The sequence below is a fragment of the Sycon ciliatum genome, chromosome 2 (assembly GCF_964019385.1).
Source record: "Sycon ciliatum chromosome 2, ocSycCili1.1, whole genome shotgun sequence".
Classification (NCBI taxonomy): Eukaryota; Metazoa; Porifera; class Calcarea; order Leucosolenida; family Sycettidae; genus Sycon; species Sycon ciliatum.
In genome coordinates, this window is record NC_088644.1 from 30,352,961 (window position 1) to 30,375,188 (window position 22,228).

A 22,228-nucleotide genomic window follows, 5' to 3' on the forward strand; every position below is an offset into this window, starting at 1 on the left:
CGATGGGAGAATCCGACATGGCAGTGCATTTCGGCGTGGCCAGGTCAAATTGTAGAATATCGCATCGAGTGAATTGCTTTATCTGAGAGAGGAGATGTTCGTGCCCTTGAGACCCGAAGTCCCGTTTCCATACGACAAAATTTAGGAGCTCTACGCTCAGCGCTTTTTCAGGGTATGAATTTCGGGTTGTTCTGGTCGGGTCGCAGCGTCGCGGACTATTGCATCGTCTTCAGCGTCGAAAAACTACTGGACATGTGAAATTACAAGGCGGTGAGACGCTTTCGTCTTCCTCTACGAGCGAATTTGTTCTGCGCCAGCATACCTTAGTATGCAATTTCGTAGGCGCAGTTCGAGTGACGAGGCGTGTGCACTGTACACTGTACTGCATGCACGGACTGTGCGGTCGTTCTCGATTCTCCCATCGCTCCCATTCATTTCTGTTTCCAGCAAAAGTCCAACGTGGCGCACTTCAAATCACTATAACTCAAGAATGGCTGGGCCGATTCGAATAATACTTACAGATTTCCTATGTACTACGCCTGGGAGAATCGAATGAGACCAAAATCGAAGCGATCGGAGCAAGTTTTGGAAATTGGGTGTAGTCACTACTACAAGCCTGATGTTGAGTATAATGTGCAACCAGACCAATCCCGGCTCCAGTGCAGGCGCCACCTGCACCAGTAGTTGCTGCTGCGCCGGTGCCGCCACCAGCCGCAGCACTGAATCATGCACCTGTGCCTGTTGTGCATCACTATGATCTGCGGAACCGTGCAAAAATTCAGCCGCCGGCAAGGTTTGCTCAAGGAGTGTCTATGACTGTACAGTGTGATTATTGAGAAATTGTACATTCTTAGTTCTATTTCTATACACATATTTCACACAGTCTTGCCTGTTGTTAGGTTAGTATGAATAATGTCGAGCATTTCACTTGCTGTTTCACAGTCCACTTATGTAGCATTAGTAGAGTCTAAACTTTCCATTGTACCTCACACCGATTAACTACACTTGTAACATACTTGCGCCCACATTATTAAATTTCACTTTCCAGTATTTTATTTTCTCATGTAGAAAGCTATCACGGATATGCTCTAAGCTTTGTAACTTTCAGTCACTATCGTTCCCTCTGTAACGAGGGGGGAGGTGTAACATGTTGCCCATGTTCCGTTTGGCGTAGTAATATTTCCACTCTTGATTGTAGCTATGAATGTGACTCTACTTCATGACATGTATGCATACGTCATTCGTACACACTCACAGGCACACACGCATGCGTATCCTTTCGTTGGCTCGCTCTGTTATGATGCTGGTTTTCCTTTTGCTTCGAGAGAATGTTTTGGACTTGAGAGTTGCAGTTTTGATCTCAACGTCTTGTCATGGTTGGAACTGGTGCCTGGCTGGGGGCTGGGGAGTTTATGCTCCTGTGAATGTAATTGTAACCTCAGGCCAAGGTTACATAACTACACTGTAGTTGTACTACAAAGGCAGTGCAGTGCGTTGTTGTACCCCATGTAATGCTGACATTTATGCACACAGCGATTCCTGTACAGTTTGACTAGCTTACTGACAGACACAGACTCAGTAAGTCATACTAGGCTTGCTGGGAACAACCAACGTTAATTTCCTACATACCGGCTCATGACTTGATTTCGGTGACTGACTGGAAAGAACACAGCTTACTACACATCGTGGACACGACCATACTCACGTCATGTCGGCTAGCTGGCGGTTCAGCTGCTGCACAGAGTCCGCACGCTGATCACTGGAGACGACGAGCAGAACAGAAAGTATGGCTGAGAACCGGAAAATTCTTTTATTCACCTGGCAGTGATCCGAAGATCAGTCACTGAACACTGCAGACAGGCAACTGAAGAATACACTACACTACAAAGTACATGCACATGTAGACCGTTTTTTTGGCCAGCACATGTATTGCCAAAAATATGTACCCGCATTGTCATGAGAACCAGTCGTGATCATGTTTGTGCTTCTTCCGGCACCAACCCATTCACCTGCACATGTCCATTTCCGGCTGTGTTGTCGTGCTGTCATGATGTGTTCCCCGTTTGCAAACACATTCCTGTTTCTGGCTTTACAGTTGACCCATGTTGCGAACGCGATCGTATTTTCTCCGTAATTATAACTGTGACATCAATTAATTTAGTGCTAGGGCCTACTTTTCTGACCTTGCCTCCTGAAATCTTGTAGGACGCATTACACAGCTTCGTACTTCGAAGTAAGTAAAAATTGGCTTGTGAGCAACACTGGCTCACACTCAATCACTGCTTTTCACAAATTAATTTCAGGAAAATATTTTCAACGTTTCATTCATAAAATAACCATCATCAGGAATGACGTGGGCACACTGGTTAGGATGGGTTCATAAATGAGGAGCGGCTGCAAGGAGATCACAGTGATAATAATTCACACATGCATGTACTATCACAAGGGAGAAGAGTGTAATTCCACCTCCACCCTTTGAGAGAGAAAAGAGGTTAACAAAACATCACAAAAAAAAACAAAAAACAAAAAAACCTTATGTCCAACAGTTGAAAGTCCTTGAGGCAGTCTGTATACGTATTCATAAGCCTGTTTTGTGTAAGCAGAAGGAGCACGTTGTTGCACTGAAGTTGTATTCGTAGGTTGACACTTCATTTAGCGCCTTCTCGCCTTTGGTTACGTAATCTTGTTACCTTTTTGCGTTTCCTCTAGTGGTTTTATTGCACTTGTATTTTGTTGTTATTTCTAACACATTTCTATTTACAGTACTTAAATTCAGTTTCTTTGGTTGTATCCTTAGTTCCGTATTTTTCCCACTGATGATAGGAACAAGAAAATCGATTATGGGTTTTCAATAATATTTTGTTATAAAATACACAGTAAATACATGTCGAACAAGTAACGTAGTTGCGTGATGTCTGCGGCCTTCATCCTATTCATAGCTATATTAAAATTATTATCTCCACGTAGATTATTTAACCTATACCAGATTTGTTTGTTTGTTTGTTTGTGATGTTTTGTTTTAATGCAGTCGCTCCTCATTTATAAACCCATCCTAACTAGTGTGCCCACTTCATTCCTGATGATGGTTATTTTATGACCGAAACGTTGAAAATATTTTCTTGAAATGAATTTGTGAAAAACAGTGATCGAGTGTGAGCCAGTATTGCTCACAAGTCACTTTTTGCCTCTTGAAGTCCATGTTTTGAATGACAGTAGGCATGCGCGATATTTGCCTGTATAAATTTGGCACGCGCAAACATACCAGAGCTCCTTCAGCGATGAATCCTCTGGGGCTTGTGGCTTCTGTTTCTGCTGCTTGAGCACACTATGCACTCGCACCTGCGTACGGACAACAGAGAGATTCTATGTGTCATGGGCTGGCTAGACGTACAAAGTTACAAACACACTGTCCACACGATGCACTCATACCTGTGTGCGAACAACAGAGAGATTCTATGTACACTAAAACCTGGTTTAAGCGACCACCCGACGGTGCAAGCAAAAGCGGTCGTTAAAGCCAGGTAGTCTTTAGAACCAGGTCCCACACTTTACACCAGGTTTTACTGTATCATGGGCTGGCGTGTTACACAAGCACACTGTCCATTACAAGCTTACAGCCCATTCATAGTGTGAGATCAGTTTTACTGTTGTAGTCTATTTCAATTAGATCACCAGCGAAAACAGAAGTGCGGTGATCGGTTGTTCCACTGACAACTACAAATACTACCTCCGGACAGAAAACTTCGTGACTTCGACCGATTCGTAAGTAATTCTGGGGAATTGAGCCGTGAGGAATCGAGCGATGGCGACTCTGTGTGAGACTCAAGCTGTGCCAGTTTCTTTGGTATAACAGTGTACATACTGCAAAGAAGAAAGTCTATTCATTGTCTTGATTGTCTATTCATTGTCTTGAAGTGCTTCTGTTCCACTGAACCAAATTTCTTGAGGACAGTTCATGTACTTGGTCCGCGTCAGCAATATTGTCGCTTATCTTTTGACAATTTGAACTTAGCCTTTGGATATGAACGCGTGCACTTGAAGTGATAAAACTTGGTACGATGGACGGTAAGGTATAGAATGACAACCAGCTGTGAGGAATTTATTGTCCAAGGAAGGGTTCCTACTTTTTCGGTCCTCCTCGTCGCTGCTCTCGGCGCTGGTGACAAATATTTTTGCTCGGGATCGACACTCTTGCTTTTGCAAGCTCATCTCTCTTCCTCTCCGCTGCCTGGCTATTTTCTAAAGAGAAGTCGATCGTGACGGTCGCCTTCTCTATAGGACTTCGCATGGGCGGCATGACAGCCTGTGTGGTTCGAATCAGACGCCGTTCTTTGAAAGATTGTATGATGAACGACAACGACGACGCGTAGAGTACTTGCAAATCTCCACGATGCGCTGGATACTCCGAGCGCTGAGCTGGAGGTAAGGGAGCTGCGATCTCAGCTTGACGAGCGATCCCTGAGGTGAGCGATCTCGGCCGTTCCGCAAAATGGAGCTGATTCCGAGTAACCGATTACTTTCTTGTGGCTTGCGCTGCTCTTTCCTGCACAGCGTAACAAGATAATCTATTTTGATGCGGCGCTGTATCAATCAGAATCACCCACCCGTCGCTCTCGAAATCCACTCGAACTCTAGCTAGACCTTCCAGGTACTAGCAAACTAACTTGCTAACCAAAATTGGGATGAAATGGGCTGCCAAGTAAGCATTGGCGACATATAAACAAAGCTGAAAGATAAGCGACAATATCGCTGACGCTGACGCGGACCAAGTACTAGTAACTCCTTAGAATGTGAATAACAAAGTCACGAAGTTTTTGTTTCCAGAGGAAGTATGGTAACAATAGGTCAAAGGTGATTCCCAATCGCGTTAACGTCAACTGGCTCAGTATTGCAAAATCCGTACCTTGTACGTTTCGTAGTCCGCTTGCACGGTTGCCAGCTGGTTCTTGGAAGAGGACAGCTCAGCTTGCGCTGAAGAGAGCCGCTGTTGCAGCAACTGCTCCGTTCGACGGTGCGCCTCCAGTTGGACCTGCAGCTGTTCACGAAGAGTGACGAGCTCTGTCGCCATCTGCGATACCTCCACCTGCAGCACAGCGGACATCAAAGCAGCAGGAGAGGTTACCCGCTCTACTCACATGATACCATTGCATTCATCCACGGTGGGGAAATTTGCCAGCTCCTACCGTTCCAACACCAAGTCAGTGAGCCTACATAGCCTCCACACTAGTCTATCGTATGTCTTCAGGTCAGTGAGCATGGACACCCTGTACGCCAGTCTATAGCACAGTATTCATTGAGTCATCTTTCCAAGATTCCTTTTGAGTCTCTCTCCGCTCTCCCGGGGAGACCCACGTGACCATGTTTGGCAGTGAGCAAAGCACAGCTACAAGTATAGTATCCATACAGGTCAGAAAACCTGGACACCCTCTACACTCGCCTACAGTACCTCTGAGCACATGTATAGCCTTGAACATCCGCAGTCACAGACAAACACTCTGTCTGTCTGTGTGTGTGTGTGTGTGTGTGTGTGTGTGTGTGTGTGTGTGTGTGTGTGTGTGCGCGCGTGTGTGTGCGGCATGGATAAAGCAGTACAGACAGACACCAATCCGACGAGAAATCACACAAGCTATTCTCTCCACACAGCCAACATAATTCACCTCTAACTTGTGTGAGGGTGTGCGATAGAGAGACAACAGTACAATGGTATAACACTCAGGACAGTCCCAAGCATGTTCACTGCTCAAAGATCAGGGGACATAACCAGTTTAGGATAATCCAGAATCACTAAATACACTGATGGGTGGTATGTCTTACCTTTCCAGACTCAGTCGACTGTGATGCATTCTCTAGCTGATCACGCAGTGCTCTGTGCTCTTCTTCCAGCGTTGAGATCTACCGTGATCGCACAGCCGCAGGAATTGAGCCAAAAAAAACCAAGCAGTCAGGGTTAAACACGCATTGAATTCGTGAGTAATCATACTGCTACTACCGTATTTTCCCGTAAGTTAGTTCTCCCCAATGACTTAGTACCCCCTATAAAAAATACACTTTCCACTACCGAGGTTATCACCCCGAAAGACAATTCCCCCCGAAAGATAGTAAGTTCGTACCCGTCCTACATGTACAGACACCGTACAGTACATACATCATACTACGGACACTAGAGTTGCGCAGGCTTCCCACTGCGTGTCATTTACCCCCGATAAAAAAAGTACTCCCCGAAAGTTAGTACTCATGTGGCTGCTAAGTTCGAAAGTTAGTACGTACTAACTTACGGGGAAATACGGTATATTGGTGGCAAGTGAAGTTCTGCTATTGGTAGGTATGTTGCATGTGCACACAACTGAGTGACCCCACTGGACACTGTGGAGCAAATACGCTATGTTAATTTGCCTGTAAAAGAGGCTTGAAAAAAAAGAAGCAAATACACTATGTTTGTAAAAAAAATAACTTTGTACAGCATAGCATAATTATAATATACATGTGCCGATCTGCTGATTCCACTAAACAAAGTCCTGTGTCACTGGATGGCAAGCTGCCGGGATAGTGGGACTAGGATAAGGTAACAGGGCGGCAAGGGAAGTTACCAACAACACATGTGGATGAGTGTACAGTCACTGCCAAAAACTGTGCTGGTACATGTACTGGGAAAGTAGAGGCCTTACCTGCTGCTGCGCATCAGCTAGTTCCTTCTTTGTCTTCAAAGCAAGCTGCTTGATTTTGCTTTTGTCCTTTTCAGCTTGCACCTTCTGTCCTTCGACAGCAGCTAAGGGTTGGGAGTATTGAACAAGAAGAACAAATTGGTTATACAACAGCCAGCTAATTGGAATCATTCATGATGCTCGCAATTAGAAACAGACATACGACTGTTTACTTGGGTGTTTGTTGCCAAACACCTTCCTCACTTAAGGGGAGTTGTATTCTACATTCTTCTGACGAGTGGCAAATGGATGGCTTCATAACCTGAAGAAGAGTCCAAATCATTGAAATGCTGTACTGTAGTACCGGTACTTCAAATTTGAGAAGTTGCGTCTCCAAATGCGTCAAATTCTATTTTCATCGACAACTTCTTCACCGAGTTGGGTTTGTGTATGTCGAAGAAAAATAAATGAACAGTAGCCGTACAAAGTAAAGCAAAGCAATGCACAACCAAACTACATGTACATTATTAACATGTTTTTCGATTTTGACAGCATGTTAAACTACAGTCACACCTCGCATAACCGCACACATCCGTTTTCCACAAAAATATGCGGATAGGCGAGGGAACCGGATAATCGAACACACATACTGTATGTAAGCATGGCATATGCTGTAAATTGGTAACCAACGATTTTCTTCCGGATGGCGAGGGATCCGGATAAACGAGGACCGGATAAACGAGGCCTGACTGTACCAAGCAAGGCTTCCGTATATATGTACATTATTACTAGTACTCAGTGACAAACGAACCACAACTGTCCGGGACCAACCTCAAGGCGGCATGCACACACACGTGCACACATGAACGAGCATAACGATGAGATCAACACTAACTTATATTACACATTCAATCCTTCCGGAGAGAACAACAACTCGAGAGCACGAAGCAGTGGCGGCCAGCTTACCAACATCCTTCTTGAAGCTTTCAGATATAGTGACTTGCTTTTCATACAGTGTATCGGCCTCGGCTACTTTGCCTTCTAGCTCCTTGATGCGGCTCTCCAGAGATGTGATGGTGCGCTCATAGTCATCCAGCTCCAGATTCATAAGGTTCGACTTGCTCGCTTCCTGCAATTGCAAATAAAGGACACACATCAGGGTGTGCAGTGAGGTGAGAATGATTTGGTACAGGACAATGCACACCAACTTCACACAGATGCAAGATCAGATGCACTCAAACCATGCTTGCATGGGCTGCCAATGTAATCCAGACTCATAAGCAAGTGAGCACCATACACAAGCCAGTGCTGGCCAGGCTGGGGCTGCACAGTACCTGGTACTGCCTGCTGCACTGTGCCGGGATTTCACTAAATACAGTGCACATACTTATCATGCTCCGTGGATCTCTCAGTGCACATGCTCATCATGTTCCGTGGGTCTACCAGTGGAAACTGGTCGTCATACATCCACACATCATGTTCCCACTACGTACACAACAAACTGTGCAATGGAGCTGTCCGCTATTGACATGGCAATGGCTGCAAACTTGCCACAACTTACTTTCCGCACTTGCTCTAGTTCCTTTGCAAGGCTCTCGCGCTTCTGTGACTGGTCTTCGTACTTGCTGCGAACAGAATCCGCTTCTTGGCGTAGCTGGGCATTACAACAAATCGGTGCACAAATACAACAGATGAACGTCAAAGACAATGCACGATTTGCTATGGTACCGTATTCAATATTGTAGGCTCATTCTGCAGACAAGACTGGGTTGAAACAATACAAGACCTGCATGCTCAAATAAAGATAAAGACGGCGCGACACAAAATCAGGGTAGGGGCTGGCTGAAGAAAAAACAAGACAGTAGATCGGTCTGTTACAGTAAAACCTGTAACTAAAGACCACCGTGACTAGCGACCAGCCTGGTACTACAGACCACTTCGCCAGGCACGGACGGTATCACATTCATATATGGTTTTGCGGTGCAAACCTCTAACTAAGGACCACCTACCACTAAAGACCGCTTTCTCTGGCCCCAAGGGGTGGCCGTTAGTCACAGGTTTTACTGTACTTGCAGAACTACGGTGATGTGGGACTTCACAATAACACGACTACACTCTCAAACACTTACCCCTGTCACCAGGGCACGCTCATCCGCAACGCGTTTCCGTTCAGTTGCCAGCATCGACTCCAGGGACGTCATGCTGCTCTGCAGCTGGACAATGTGCTCCTTTAGTTGCTGTAAGGAAGTTCAGATAATCACACGTGCACACAAATGCACACACCCACGCACACACACACACACACACACACACACACACACACACACACACACACGCACATGCACAGACACACTTATGTGCCGACAGTGTATCTTGAAATCAGGCTTGTATTCAAAACAGGCTTCTATATGAGACAGGCTTCAATACAAGACACTACGGTAAAAGGAAATGTGCGACACTCGGGTCTAAAATTTAATCCGCTGCAACAAAGCCGCCTTCCCGAGGCCAAGCTCCACGGAGCAGGAGATCCAATTGATTACATTGAGGCAGCCAAACTGAACTTACACCTCTCTCCTTCTGCATGCCATCACACTGCTGCTGTACTTCCTGCAGCTCAGCATCTCGCTGGTGGGATGCCTGCTCAGCAGTCTGGGCAGCAGTCACAAAACACACATAAATACAGGGTTAGAGTAGCACTCACACAGCTCGCAATGATAATATTCACCATCGTTTTCTCTAAGTCTAAGGCCACTGGAACTAACCAACCACCTTTCAATATACTCACAAGAAATATCTGCCTACAAGCATACTGCCCCTCCCGTATGAATTCAATGCATTATGATCAGCATTCAGCAGACCACACGCAGATATTCTCTACACCGCACCGACAATGCAAACCAATGCATGCTGTCAGTAGCGGACAGCCGACATACTGCAACTACAACACACCTTGAGCTGCTCCCGAATACTGTCAAGCTCTAGAACAGTCAAGCGAAGTTTCTCCTCGCTCTGGCCTTGCCTCTGTAACGGAGTACGCAAAAGAAAGAGGCACAGTGAACTGAATATTTTTTTTACGTTGAGCTAACAGGTCACGTGGAACTCAAAACAGCAACAGTACAATTGTTGGTACAGGCAGAGGTGGTAGGGGCGGTGGTGGTGGTGGTGGTGGCATACCTTTTCAGAGTCCTCCAGCTGCAAAAGAAGATTAGTTCGAGACGACTGGGTTTCCAACAGATCTTGCTGTGATTTCTACAAATCAAAACAATGAACATCAAGGATTCGTTGTGATGTTAAAAAAAAAAGTTTTCATCAACAAACAACAGATTGAAACAAAAGTTGTAGATGCTAGTCTCCCCTCTGCATCTCATTACCGTGGACACAATTCAAACATACCAATGTGTACATCCACTACAGCAAACAACGGCCATAACAAGTGAGAATAAAGAATAAGAATGAGTACACTGCCATCCTGCATCTAAGTGCAGGTGTGCATACATAATACACACACCATAATGAAGCCACACGCTGACACCTGATACAAAGTACAGGACTAGAAAGTAGGCGATGGCCAATGTTACTTTTTAAATATTATATTGATTTGAGCCAGCTTTTTGTGTCCCGACGGTCTGCTGGGTGACTGTCTTGATCTGCAGGAAACACCACTACTTTAAAGAAAAGAAAGAAAAGTAGTGGTGTTTCCCAGAGATTAAGACAGTCAGCCAGCAGTCGTTTGGCACACAGAAAGCCAGCTCAAATCAAAAGATGTTTTCGTATTCATAAATGGGGACACATAGATTCGAGAAAGCTTGCTACAGCACACAGCACAGTTCCCTGTGATGAGCTTCTGCGACAAGCACTGTAGCCCAGCAGGAGTGAACTGACTGATGCCTACCTTGAGCTGGTCAGCGGCGGAATCGTCCACTGTCGATACCTTTGTCTTCAGCTCCGCATTCTACAGGCACAAGCACAGGATTCCCAGTGCAGCAGTAGAGACATGTACACAGCATATCACCACACCAATCATCACACACATCGGAGGTTGGCGACTCTTGCAGCCATTGCCACAGCGTACGTTTGTTGTTGGTCACTTTTCAAATTGGGCGAAATTGTAGGGCTCGCAAACAACTAAGCGCCTTGGCCAGTATTGCCAAACATATATATGATCATACGGTTAGAGTATGGATACAGCCAGGCTGGGACATATGCTAGCAGGCAATAGTACTGGCCATACCTTCGAAATGCCACTATAGCCGATCGCGGCACACTAGTACTGCACACAGCGTGCGGTGGGCATAATCATCTGCAAACAGTCATAACTGATGATCTGCCTTTATTACCGGTACTGCTAATCGTGTCGTATGCAAGCCTCAAGAATGGAATACCGACATCTCTTGCAGGGTGCAGAGCAACGTTGGATGCTGAATCAAAACCAACTACCCACTGTGTATGTCGAACGAATTACCACTAGCTAAAAGACTCAAGTTTGTGAAAACTGACCGTCTCCTTCAGCTCGGCCACTTCCGCCTTCATCTTGACCAGACCGCCCTTCAGCTTTGCAAAGCGTTCTTGAAGCTTGGTCAACTCTGCTTGCTTGTCACCTAGGGATGCAACAATGGAGTGCACATCAAAATAAAATGGAAGAGAATAAACAAGACACTCCGCGGTTAGAACTCCCAAATCTCACATGCACATGGTGCTAGTAGGAAAACAAAGGAAAGCACATCTCACCAGACAAGCTAGCGGCATCAGGGTTCTAGCCAAATGGAGGTAGGGAGGCGCAGCCCCCCTCCCCCCCCCCCCCCCCCCCCCCTACTCATTTTCCGATTTTTGTGTTTTTTCATGCCATTCAACGAAAATGCAGTCGGTAGTCAGTACTGGAGGGCTCATAAAGGCACATTTGTCTGGGGTGAAGTCAGGTGTTCACCCCGTACGTTGCATTTTGCATTGCAGGACAGTTATTTTGAAAATGGAAATGGGGTACGGGGTAACTGTATTCCCTGTGCCTGCCCCCCCCCCCCCCCAGTATTTTGACCTGGCTAGAACCCTGAACGTAGTATACAAATGGCAAAAAATACTACACAAGTCCAACGGATACCTTACATACACGAGTAAAACAGGTAAGCTGTAATCATATTTCATGCGTAGACCCTTTCAGAGCACATTTCCAACACTGCACAGAGTTGCACAGGGCTGGCGGAAGAAATCAATCCAGGTCACTTGACGTACAGCCTAGAGAAAATGAACAATGAAGCGTCATCTTACCAAGCTGTGACTCAAGTTCTTCCACCTTTGCCGACTCGGCAACTTGCGCGTCTTCAGATTTCAATGCCGCCTCCGCAGCTAGCTGCTGTGTACTGTCCAGCTGTTGCTGTGTACTGTCCAGCTGTTGCTGTGTACTGTCCAGCTGTTGTTGCAGCTTGGCTGATTCCTCATTAGCAGCTGAGATCTCGGCTTGCAGTCTGCGAACCTCTTCATCGTGCCGGTGGGCTACGGACTCGTCCACCGAAGATGCTCTGGCTTCTAGCGCCACGTTCTGCAAGCACACACAGCGCACGCGGGCAGCAGTGGCAGCAGACTGACTGGCACAGTGATTTAAAATTATACAGTAAAACTCCCCTAATCCAGACTCGCCAGCAGATCCGGGCACTCGCGTTTACCGGGCATCTTTCTTACCCATCAGGACTCAGAAAACCTTGTCGTTCATCAGCCAGAGACTTGCCATGCAAGGGCACATGCACAGCAAGCCAGAAAGCACTAGGACTTTAAATACAACTATTGCAGGTATGGTTACTAGTACTTCCTACTCTAGCAGTGCCGCAGTAGTACAATGTCAGCATCAAGATGTCCTGCTACTGCCGCGTAACCCAGATGCCTTCTTGTGGCTCGAGTACAACTTCCACCACTACCAGGTGCCGGGACGTGATAATGTGGAGGACGAAAAGATCCTCAAACCTATTTACAACAAAAACACTCTACCCTGTCCCAACTCACTGTTTCCTTCAGTTCAGCCACTTCATCCTTCATTTTCACCAGCGCCCCCTTCAGCTTGGAGAAGCGCTCCTGAAGCTTCGTCAGCTCTGCCTGCTTCTCACCTAGCGGCACACATGCACAGAACACGAGCATCGAGGCATGCACAGAACAAGTGCAGGCATGAGAAAGATACTTGGTGGACTTCATTTAGGCATACACCATGTAATACTGCATCTTTCTTCTTTCAGAAGTCCACTGACAAGCCATCACACATGGTGAATACAGTGTGAATATGGAGTCATGACAAAAACCTCTAGCAAGCATAGACCAGAAGTATGCAAGGGACAACACTAACACCTACATGTACACTACAGAAGATACAATGCTTGTCCTGCCATGGTGATTGTTGTGAACGGATAGAACAGTTCACGAGGGCACTGCGTTCTTTCTCAATAGTTCACTTTTTTTCTTTTTGACTTTTTTCTTTTCCTTTATTCCCGTGCAATATATGGGGTAGTATTACTTGAGCATGCATGGGGCAGTCGCTTACACACGCCGTTAGCGCTATAGCATCTGTACTAGTTACCTTAGTAACCATACCCACGGGACCTGAGCAAGTACTACTTGCATCCTTTCTCATCCTTTGTTTTCTAATAGTGTTTGACTGTGTTTCTATAGTAGCAGTGGCGAGGCTTCCTGCAGCTTCATTCATAGGCAGTGGTTAAGAGCAGACCCACTCTTTCCCATTCCCTCTGCAACAATACCAAACTCGATATTGTTGCAGAGGGAATGGGAAAGAGTGGGTCTGCTCTTAACCATTTCCTATATTGTTTCTATTGGTGATACCAAGAGTACATACCCCCCCCCCCCCCCCCCCCTATAACTAAGGACCACCTGCCACTAAAGACCGCTTTCTCTGGCCCCTAGGGGTGGTTGTTAGTCGCAGGTTTTACTGTAGTAGTGATCACTTCTTGTAACTACGAGTACTAGCTAGCTTCCCTGCCCAGTAACAACAGGTATAAACACGAACTTACTGAGTTGTGATTGAAGTGCTGCTGCCTGAGCAGATTCGGCAGCATCACTATCTGCAGCTTTCAAGGCCACCTCGTGTTGGACCTTCTCCATTTCCTGACTCGCCTTTGCTGTTGCTTGATTGGCAATTTCCAGATCGGCTTGTAATCGGAGAATCTCGTCGTTGCGCTGAGCAGCTTCGGAGGAGAGAGATGATACTTGGGATTGTAAGGTCGCTAATGATTCAGTAGTCTCGCTGAGCTGCTGAGCCAGCTCTCGGTATTCAGGACTGTCTTCGATGACAACAGGTGGACGTTGATGTGCTTCTGTGAGCTGTTCCTGCAGCAGTTGACATTCGTCCTGCAGAGTCATCGCCTAGGCATACCAGGAAAGAGTACAGCACAGCACACAAGGTAGGCTAGTGCAATGCGTTCAGGTACCTATCCAATACCGTAAAAAGGAGGAATTTTGAAGGAGACAAAGTCACGCACAACTTCACAAGTTAAGAGCAAATCATAACTGTTTCTCCTGGAGACTAGTACTTCATTCGCAGGTCATAAGGGACTCCCCCTTGTTCTTCCCTGTACGGTACTAGCTCAGAGCTAGCAAGAGGTGACACACTCGGTCGTGTGCCAGCCAACAATACAGCTGGCAAGCCAAGAATTCTTTCACCCTGTGTTAGACTGCCAAGAGACGAGAGAGTCTACTTCACAACGGAGATTGCCTCAACGCTGTAATTCAAACGGGAGCATGAGCGGTAGCTGCAAATTCCTAGCAAGACCAACACTAATACAGTGATAAGCATCAGAAAATGGATGACACCGATGAATATTCACTTGTGACATCATGACACACTACATGCACCAGTAATTGTCTGAGTAGCAAATCCACTCCGGCGGAAGTACCATGTGTATAAGCTGTACTCGTACCTTACTGGTTTCCTCAGCTAACTGTTGTTCAAGAGATGACAACTGCTGCGTTGCACTTTCCGCAGCCGTCTCCCTATCCTGAAGTGCTGTGAGAAGTTCGTCACGGCTGGCAGATACCTTGCCCAAGTCAACAGTGTGCTGTGATCGCTCACCAGTCAATGCGGCTTGCGCCTCGTCTAATTGAGCTTCAAGGCGGCTCACTTCTTCCTGAAGAGACTCGATGCGAACCAGCTGGTCTGTGCTGCTAGATGAGCCATCCGTCTGTTGACCTTCGCCACTGTCGGCAACTGTCAAGCTCAAGTCGACCAATGCGGGTGAGCGAGACATTGGTGACCGCTGTGCTTGTGATGATAGTTTGTCGTTAGCTTCATCCAGCTGCTCTTGGAGTTCCGAGTTGCGCTGCAGTGCGTCTTCCAGGTCCGCGCCCAGCGTGGCGTTCTCCATGGTGAGGTCGGTGAGCTCCTTCTCGGCTGCGTCGCAGTCGCCCTGTGCCCCGGCCTCTCCCACCGCCTGTAGGCGAGCTGTGGTCTCCGTCAGCTCAGTCTTCAGTGCATCTCTCTCCTCTTGCAGCTGCTCGAGATCAGATTTACTTTGCTACAAAGAAACATACACAATGATGATGATGACAACGACAACAACGACGACCACGACCACGACAACAACAACACCAGTCACTAAGCAATTCAACAGTTGCCTATTCCCTGATGTACATGTAGGGTATAAAAGTGCACTTGCAGAAACAGTGAATAGAATCAGTGAGGTAGTTGTAGCCTTTGGGCGTTGTAATCTCATATCTTGCACACATATGTACTCCTTCGGGCTGGATGCATGACAATTACTATGCTGGAGTTTTCCCGCATACAGGACCGGAGAAAACAGTTGTAGATTGGTCCGGCCATATCCTAGCCATTCATGCCTTGTGTACGGTATGGAGGGTATACATGACCTCATCAGCAGTAAACACAAGCTGGTGGCCAAAACGTTGGCAAGGCCATGGCCTGACGGACCTGACCAGTTCCGCCGGGCCTGGCATGCCTTGTCTTTCTTGCTTTACTGTGCTAAACCTTCGAGGGGATGCCCGGGACATCTCGCATCTGCATTGATAAGGGCAGTACGGCTGCTCTGCTTCACTAGCAATCGATTTGCCAAACACCAGACCCAATAAGCCCATCATCTGCCACTACGATCACTACATACCCACCCATGAACATGTATAGCTCACCTGATCTGTGCACAGTGCACAAAGTTAGGAACAAAACGGCACATCACACAACGACATGTACAGTCTGAAAGCACAGTTGGCAAAGCCCAATTTCCCGCGCCTCTAAACAAAAGGCAACCATCTGGTAGTTGCAGCAGCGGCATTTTCAAGCAGAATATTAGACTGTATATTTGATGGATTTTCTAGAGGCAGTGGCCTATGGACCAGATCTCCTATGCCTGGCATGCATGAAAGTTTGTGTTCCGGCACGCTATTTCTGTTCTTTTGATCGACAACCTCCAACTAACCCACCAGCAGGCACGCGCGAACCCAAACAAGCACACATGTGGGAGTGTGCGCATGTGTGTATGTGTGTGAGTGTGCGTGTGTGTGTATGTGTGTGAGTGTGCGTGTGTGTGTAGCAGCAGCAGCAGGATCAGCAGTAACGTTACTTGACAGTGTTTTTAACATACCACATACAGGGACGACAAATCCGTCCGCTGCAGCTCCATACTTGCCTTCAGAACTTCATTCTCAGAGGTTAGTGCTGAGATTTGATTGGTCAACTGATCTCGGAGGTTTTCCAATGCATCAGACTGAGAAGACTGGGCGCACGACATACTTTCCTTCAGCGAGACAGCTGCAATGGAAGCAGTCCAAGAACAAGGACAAGCACCACTCACAGAAAGCAACAAGCACAACTGACCCTTGATTTCAACTACACATGTATGGTACAAACGGTATCTTACTTCCATGACTATGTCGATCTCCATTTTCGCCAATTCATAGCACAATGAGCCAAGACAAGACTTGTGTGAGAGAGTAAGTTACATTTATAAAGACGGATAAGTCTAACAAATGAGGACTGAGACCTCTACAACAGGGTTTTGATGCCTGACAGACAGCAAGTGCAAATTTAACAAGAGAGAGAGAGAGAGAGAGAGAGAGAGAGAGAGAGAGAGAGAGAGAGAGAGAGAGAGAGAGAGAGAGAGAGAGAGAGAGAGAGAGAGCACTGCACCCTACCATGTTCCGCCTGCAGCCGCTCTACTTCTTCCCGTGCACGTATCGCCTCCACTTCTAGGTCTTCCTTTGTCGATTGAAGTTGGACTTTTTCAGCTTCCAGCTGCTTTGCATGAGAGCTAGCAGAGGCGAGTTCTTCTCTCAGCTGCTCCAGGTCTTGTCCGGCTGCTCCCTGCAGCTGAGATGCTTGTTCTTCAGCAAGGAATGAAGAGAAGAGAGGCATGATATTCACAGGGATGCGCCAACACCGATTCAGACAACAGCCCGGAGAGTAGCACACAAACAATACACAGCGAGGGTAAATATTTACGTCTCGTGACAGAGCAGAGTGTCCTTGGACCAGAATTCCATGCTAACGGTCCAGTACAAGACATGCATTCCGATCTTATTTTCCTTCGTTCTTACCCTAATTTCGTACATGCGTTTTCGTGTTGGGTGGGTTTTATTGGATAGTAGATGTTTACCGGCTCACACCAGGTATCAGTGTCATTCCGTTTTTTGATTCACAATTACACAACATGCCCTTAAAGAAGATGAGATGAAGCTAAGTGTCTCGGTGGACCATGTAGCAAGCAGAGACAAGAACCAGGCAGTACCTTGCAGTTGGCTGGCATGTAAGTCCTCCTTGGCTCGCAACTCTTCAGAATGTTTCTCCGCCAGTGATTGCAATGCAACGCCCTGCTCTGCTTCAGCCTGGCTCATCTGCTGGGCATGTGTTGCCTTCAGCTGCTCTGTTTCTTGCACTACTGCAATAATGCGATGCTCAGCATCCGAGGTCAGTTGTGCCTCTGCCGTCTGGAGCGCGGCTTGATGCTCGGCATGGACAGCATCCAAACGACTTTGCCAGGAGCGCTCCGACTCGGCGGACTGCTGCTCAGCGGAGCTCAGCTTCTCTGACAGTTGCTGACACTCGGCCAACTTGGATTGCATGCCGTCGCGCAGCTCTGCCAGCTCCGTCTGAACATTAGCAAGCTCCTGCTTTGCTACGGCATTCTCTGCACGGATGCGTTCGAGCTCAGCTGTGTGGGCTTCCAGGTCCTTGTCCGGTGCAGCATTCTTGGCTACTGAAACAGCAGAAAGCTTCTTCTTGAGCTGCTGAACGGCATGCTTGAGCTTATCTCGCTCAGTTTCTGTTGATGAGAGCTGGCTTTGTGCTTCAGCCTTGGACGCAGCGAGGCCTTCAATTTCTTGCGCCTTGATCTGTCATACACAAACAGTGGAGATTGCAGTCACAAAACACTTGCTCAAACCTTACAGAAAACTGAGTCCATGAACACACACATATTGGCACGTATACCAACAGTGAATACTTTTCAGTAGGAGCAAAGCCAAGGAGCCCAGCAACTTCCTTTTCCCAAGTATACTTTGCAGACAACTCCAAAGTCAGCATAAAATATGATCGGATTCACAAGGCAGATAGCTTCAGAGAATCTAGACCTCAGTAGACCATGCATGACAGTGATGATGAGCGGGTCACTGTACACGATCGTATAGGCGTACCTTAAGGTCCTGTCGGAGAGCATCCTGCTGGGCCATGCTGGTGGTCAGCTGCTCGGCTAAATTGTCGCGGACACTGGACACCGTGCTCAGCTGCGCTTGAATGTCCTAACGGCGCGGCCATGTGTACAAGTACATTACGATAGCACAGAGGCAGAAAACGGCAGCTCACAAATGATACGCTGTAAAGGAAAAACCAAAGCTCAATGTACACAATCAGGCAGTCACTTAGACGACTATGTACAGCAGTCAGTGGAAGTGATCCATACCTCGGCATCCGCGTTCTTTTTCTGCGGCACTTCAGTTGCCGACTTGAGCTCCGTGTTCTGCTGCTCAAGATGAGTGCATTTCCTCGTCATCTCTACACAGCCATGCATACAAACAACAGGAGAGCAAACACAGCTACATAAAGAACGTACGTGTACAGCCATTGAGCAAAATTACAGTGCTGATAAGTCACTCATCAAATGCACTGTATCCTTGCTAAGCTGCTGCTGCTGTTGTTTTTAACCTACATGTGCATTTGCTTAAAAGCAAATGCACATGTAGGCAGCCTATCATGGGAGGACAGCAGCCGTTTGGCTGGTCCACCTTCAGCCAAATCACTTGGCAGCCACCCAAACAACGTTAGGGTAGTGAAAGATGAACACAACAAAATAGTGTGAATAGTCTCCGATGGACTGCCTACATAGGTCTAGTGCTGGCCAGACCATCTTCAGCAGGCCAGACTAGATCTAAAGTGGATGCTATGCCATGTCACCAGACATCACAACTGCACTTTCCACAGAAGATAACATACAGTACATTGAGACTGCAATTCTAATCTTCAAAAAAAGAAAGAACATGTTTCATATGTTTAAAAGGCACACAGTAGATGGATGGAAAAAGAGCAGTGGCAGATGCTGGTGCCGCAGGGACGCTCGAATGCATGAAAGAAACATTGCACTTCAGGTTTAGAAAGCGCTTCCAGAGATACAAGAGCAAAAGCTGTACCTTCACAGCTAGCTTTGCTGGCCTTCAGCAGGGCCATCTGCTTGCGTAAATGCTTGATGAGGTCATCACGGGTCATAGCATCAAGTCCACCCTGCAGAAGAAGGCAAGAGTAACAACAGTTCTGGGCAAAGAAATCCGACCCACGGCTCAACAGTAGCGCCACGTTCCCATATCAATTACATCAGGCATGTTCCAAAAAGCGACCTGATGGCCACAGGGGCCGCATGCACCGTGGTGCTGTTTCGGCACGTGGGTCGGATTTCGTTGGCCAAGATTGTAGCATAACTAACTCCTACACAATAAACAGAATCAAAAAGAAGTGAACCAGCTACGGCAATAAGAGATCACTTGCTTCCGAACACTGGTCATTTCAGGCCTCCGACATGCCCTAACACAGTCTTCGACCAGTGCAAACGAGAACAAGCCGCCAGTACACCACAAAGTTGTCATAGAATGCTGGCTGACCATGACGTGCCCGTATACCGGTACATGAAAGGCACAGTGTCGTCCGTGCCCTTTGACAGCACTGTGATGTACATGTACGTACAATGGCAAGAGGAAATATGCTTGATGCTGTGAGACACCTGGCTGCATTCGTGCACGTGATGTACTATCTAGTAATGGCAATTTCCCGCAACCTCCATGACATTGTACATTGTCCAACGCATTACATACACCGAGTCCAGGGCACACGTCCATGCCATGCCAGCTACTTCGTACCATACTGGCTGGAGTGCAGTGTGCACTTGGGATACACAATTTCAGGTTCAACATCTCACCAGTTGTGCACTATGTCAATCAAAAGTATTATAATTTGATGTACTGTAGAGGCAGAAAATTTCGTCGGTCAATAATTTCGTCCAACTCCCAAGAAAGGGAGTTCGTCCGGTTGAAAATTTCGTCCATGGATCATAAGAGTGTATAGAAAAGCTGGACAAATCGACATTAGTCCGGCATTTAATTTAGTCCAAAAGTTCCTTGGACGAAAAAGACGAAATTAAATTCCAGACGAATATTTCTGCTTATACAGTAGATTCCGGGTACGTGCCATCAGAGCACATAAACCCCAGCAGTGCAACCGCCTGCAAGTTCTCCGCCTAGTGATACGACGGCAGAGCTTCCCATCACATGATAGACATGGTTCACTAGGTCACACCAGCAATTAAACAGTGCAAAGTGGCCACCAGAGAGTTGTGCCCAAAGCAGGGAGATACAATGTAACACGTACTGATCAGAGTGCAGGACGTGAGTACAGATTTCTCACATGGCATGAAACTCTTCCAGTACACATCCCGTACATGTAGGCTACGATTGCACACTCTTGGGGGTTATGTACTCTTCATGGTTTCAAATGTACCTGAGCGGTGCAATATTCGGTCAAAAAGCTTATGTACCGTACAATAATATGGCAAATATTATGTTAGGAAAACAAACACACGCAATCCTACACACCATGCCTAGCAACAACATCAGATCTGCCAATGCCTTACCGTTTTTCCAGGTGTTGCTGCATTACTGCCCTTGGCTGCAGGACTTGATGAAGCTTGAGACTTCAAAGTCGAAGCATCTACTTCAGCAGTAGCTTTCGAGCCATCTGTCACATCCGTACTGCTGGGCTTGGGTGTAGCAGCAGCCGGCGTGGCCGTACCGGAGGTTTTAGGAGTACGGGTGCTTGCACCGGCCCGCTTGCCGGACAGCTTCGTAGCACTAGCTTTGGATGGAGACTGCTGCGGTGTTCTGGGGCTTTGCGTAGCAGTGGAAGACGCCGAGGCCGTCGCGTCCGCCTGTGCTCGAGATGGCGTGGCAGGAGATGCCAAGCCCTCATCTCCCCAAGACGTATCCCAGCCATCTGCCGACTGGGCTACAGCTTGCTACAGACAAAACATATACAGATAGGTGCACATGTGCGTGCGTGCGCGCACCCACACACACACACACACACACACACACAGAGAAGAGAGCGGCGGCAGGATGAAAGAATCAGAGAAAGAAGAGAGGGGCACAGGCAAAAGATAGCAAATTGAAAAGCATCTTGTGACAAATTGAAAATCAATGTTCTGAAAAATCCACAAAGAGTCCCACCTCACCCAGGTGCCCCTCTTTGATTGTTCAACCAATAATGGACAATGGAATCATCAGAATGTTGATCCTTTTTTGATGTGCTGCACTGCAGGAACAACTTGCAGGTGTACTTCACAAGTTTTGTTTGTGTGCGAGTTCAGGACCAAGCCCCTGTGTGCATGCCCTTTCATGGAATCTACTCTGTGCAAGACGCAGTCCCAATACAATCGGGTTTTTTTGGGGGGGGGGGGGGGAGAGAGAACTGACAGGTTCACACTTATTTCATACTTTTTTCGAGGGTGCCTTCTCTGCGCCATCAGGCGCGACCGCCGCATCCTTATCTTCTTTCGTAGAAGTGTCAGGCTGGCGAACTGAGGCATTAATGTCACTCTCAATGCTCTCGTAAGCTTTCTTGATCCCTGACAAAAACTCCATCTTCTGCGTCCACAAATGAGTTCAAAGTATTCAGGAAATCCTCAGGCTGCGGTGGTGTTCTTGGCAATCATGAACAGCCATACCTAACTATACAATCATATCGAGGAGACACCAGATATGAATTAGCTGCCAGTCGAGAAGCTCTCGCTTGTCATCCAGGCGCTCAGGGAGAGATGGACATCGTAATTCGAAAACAATTACTTGTTGGGGAGCACAAAATGAAATTTCAAAAAAAAATCAGCTGCAAAAGCTAAAAAGATCATGACATCATTCATGCATGACTTTCGCCATACATATGCGTACTAGCCGCTAACATACATAGCCGCTGGCGCTAGCCGACTCCGGAGTCCTGCGGGCCTGGCCTGTACTGACGCTGACAGACTCAGTGATACGAATTACACACTGTGCAGGAGATCTTTGCCGAAGTAATTATACAAAATAATAATGTAGTTTATTACTATTTATAGTTC

The 22,228-nt window shown here is 47.1% G+C and overlaps 1 protein-coding gene across 2 annotated transcripts in view; it reads right to left on the reverse strand.

The window, feature by feature from the left end:
- LOC135809636 (GRIP and coiled-coil domain-containing protein 2-like) overlaps nucleotides 1-21,988 on the reverse strand; it is a 40,983-nt gene extending 18,995 nt beyond the window's left edge. Inside the window, exons 1-25 of one of the 2 annotated variants that reach the window (XM_065323032.1) lie at nucleotides 21,612-21,988; nucleotides 20,753-21,133; nucleotides 19,263-19,353; nucleotides 18,539-18,630; nucleotides 18,273-18,377; nucleotides 17,369-17,972; nucleotides 16,776-16,964; nucleotides 16,271-16,392; nucleotides 14,552-15,145; nucleotides 13,646-13,997; nucleotides 12,633-12,733; nucleotides 11,904-12,174; nucleotides 11,139-11,239; nucleotides 10,534-10,593; nucleotides 9,816-9,890; nucleotides 9,591-9,662; nucleotides 9,207-9,290; nucleotides 8,771-8,878; nucleotides 8,203-8,295; nucleotides 7,608-7,770; nucleotides 6,666-6,766; nucleotides 5,815-5,892; nucleotides 4,904-5,083; nucleotides 3,263-3,339; nucleotides 1,706-1,759 (exon numbers count right to left, since the gene is read on the reverse strand). In XM_065323032.1, the coding sequence (XP_065179104.1) occupies nucleotides 1,706-1,759; nucleotides 3,263-3,339; nucleotides 4,904-5,083; nucleotides 5,815-5,892; nucleotides 6,666-6,766; nucleotides 7,608-7,770; nucleotides 8,203-8,295; nucleotides 8,771-8,878; nucleotides 9,207-9,290; nucleotides 9,591-9,662; nucleotides 9,816-9,890; nucleotides 10,534-10,593; nucleotides 11,139-11,239; nucleotides 11,904-12,174; nucleotides 12,633-12,733; nucleotides 13,646-13,997; nucleotides 14,552-15,145; nucleotides 16,271-16,392; nucleotides 16,776-16,964; nucleotides 17,369-17,972; nucleotides 18,273-18,377; nucleotides 18,539-18,630; nucleotides 19,263-19,353; nucleotides 20,753-21,133; nucleotides 21,612-21,758 (4,295 nt within the window). In that variant the 5' untranslated portion in view covers nucleotides 21,759-21,988. Of the gene's footprint in view, nucleotides 1-1,705; nucleotides 1,760-3,262; nucleotides 3,340-4,903; nucleotides 5,084-5,814; nucleotides 5,893-6,665; nucleotides 6,767-7,607; nucleotides 7,771-8,202; nucleotides 8,296-8,770; nucleotides 8,879-9,206; nucleotides 9,291-9,590; nucleotides 9,663-9,815; nucleotides 9,891-10,533; nucleotides 10,594-11,138; nucleotides 11,240-11,903; nucleotides 12,175-12,632; nucleotides 12,734-13,645; nucleotides 13,998-14,551; nucleotides 15,146-16,225; nucleotides 16,393-16,775; nucleotides 16,965-17,368; nucleotides 17,973-18,272; nucleotides 18,378-18,538; nucleotides 18,631-19,262; nucleotides 19,354-20,752; nucleotides 21,134-21,611 lie in introns of both variants that reach the window. The other variant, XM_065323031.1, reaches the window with a different exon arrangement.
- Nucleotides 21,989-22,228: the final 240 nt, after the last annotated feature.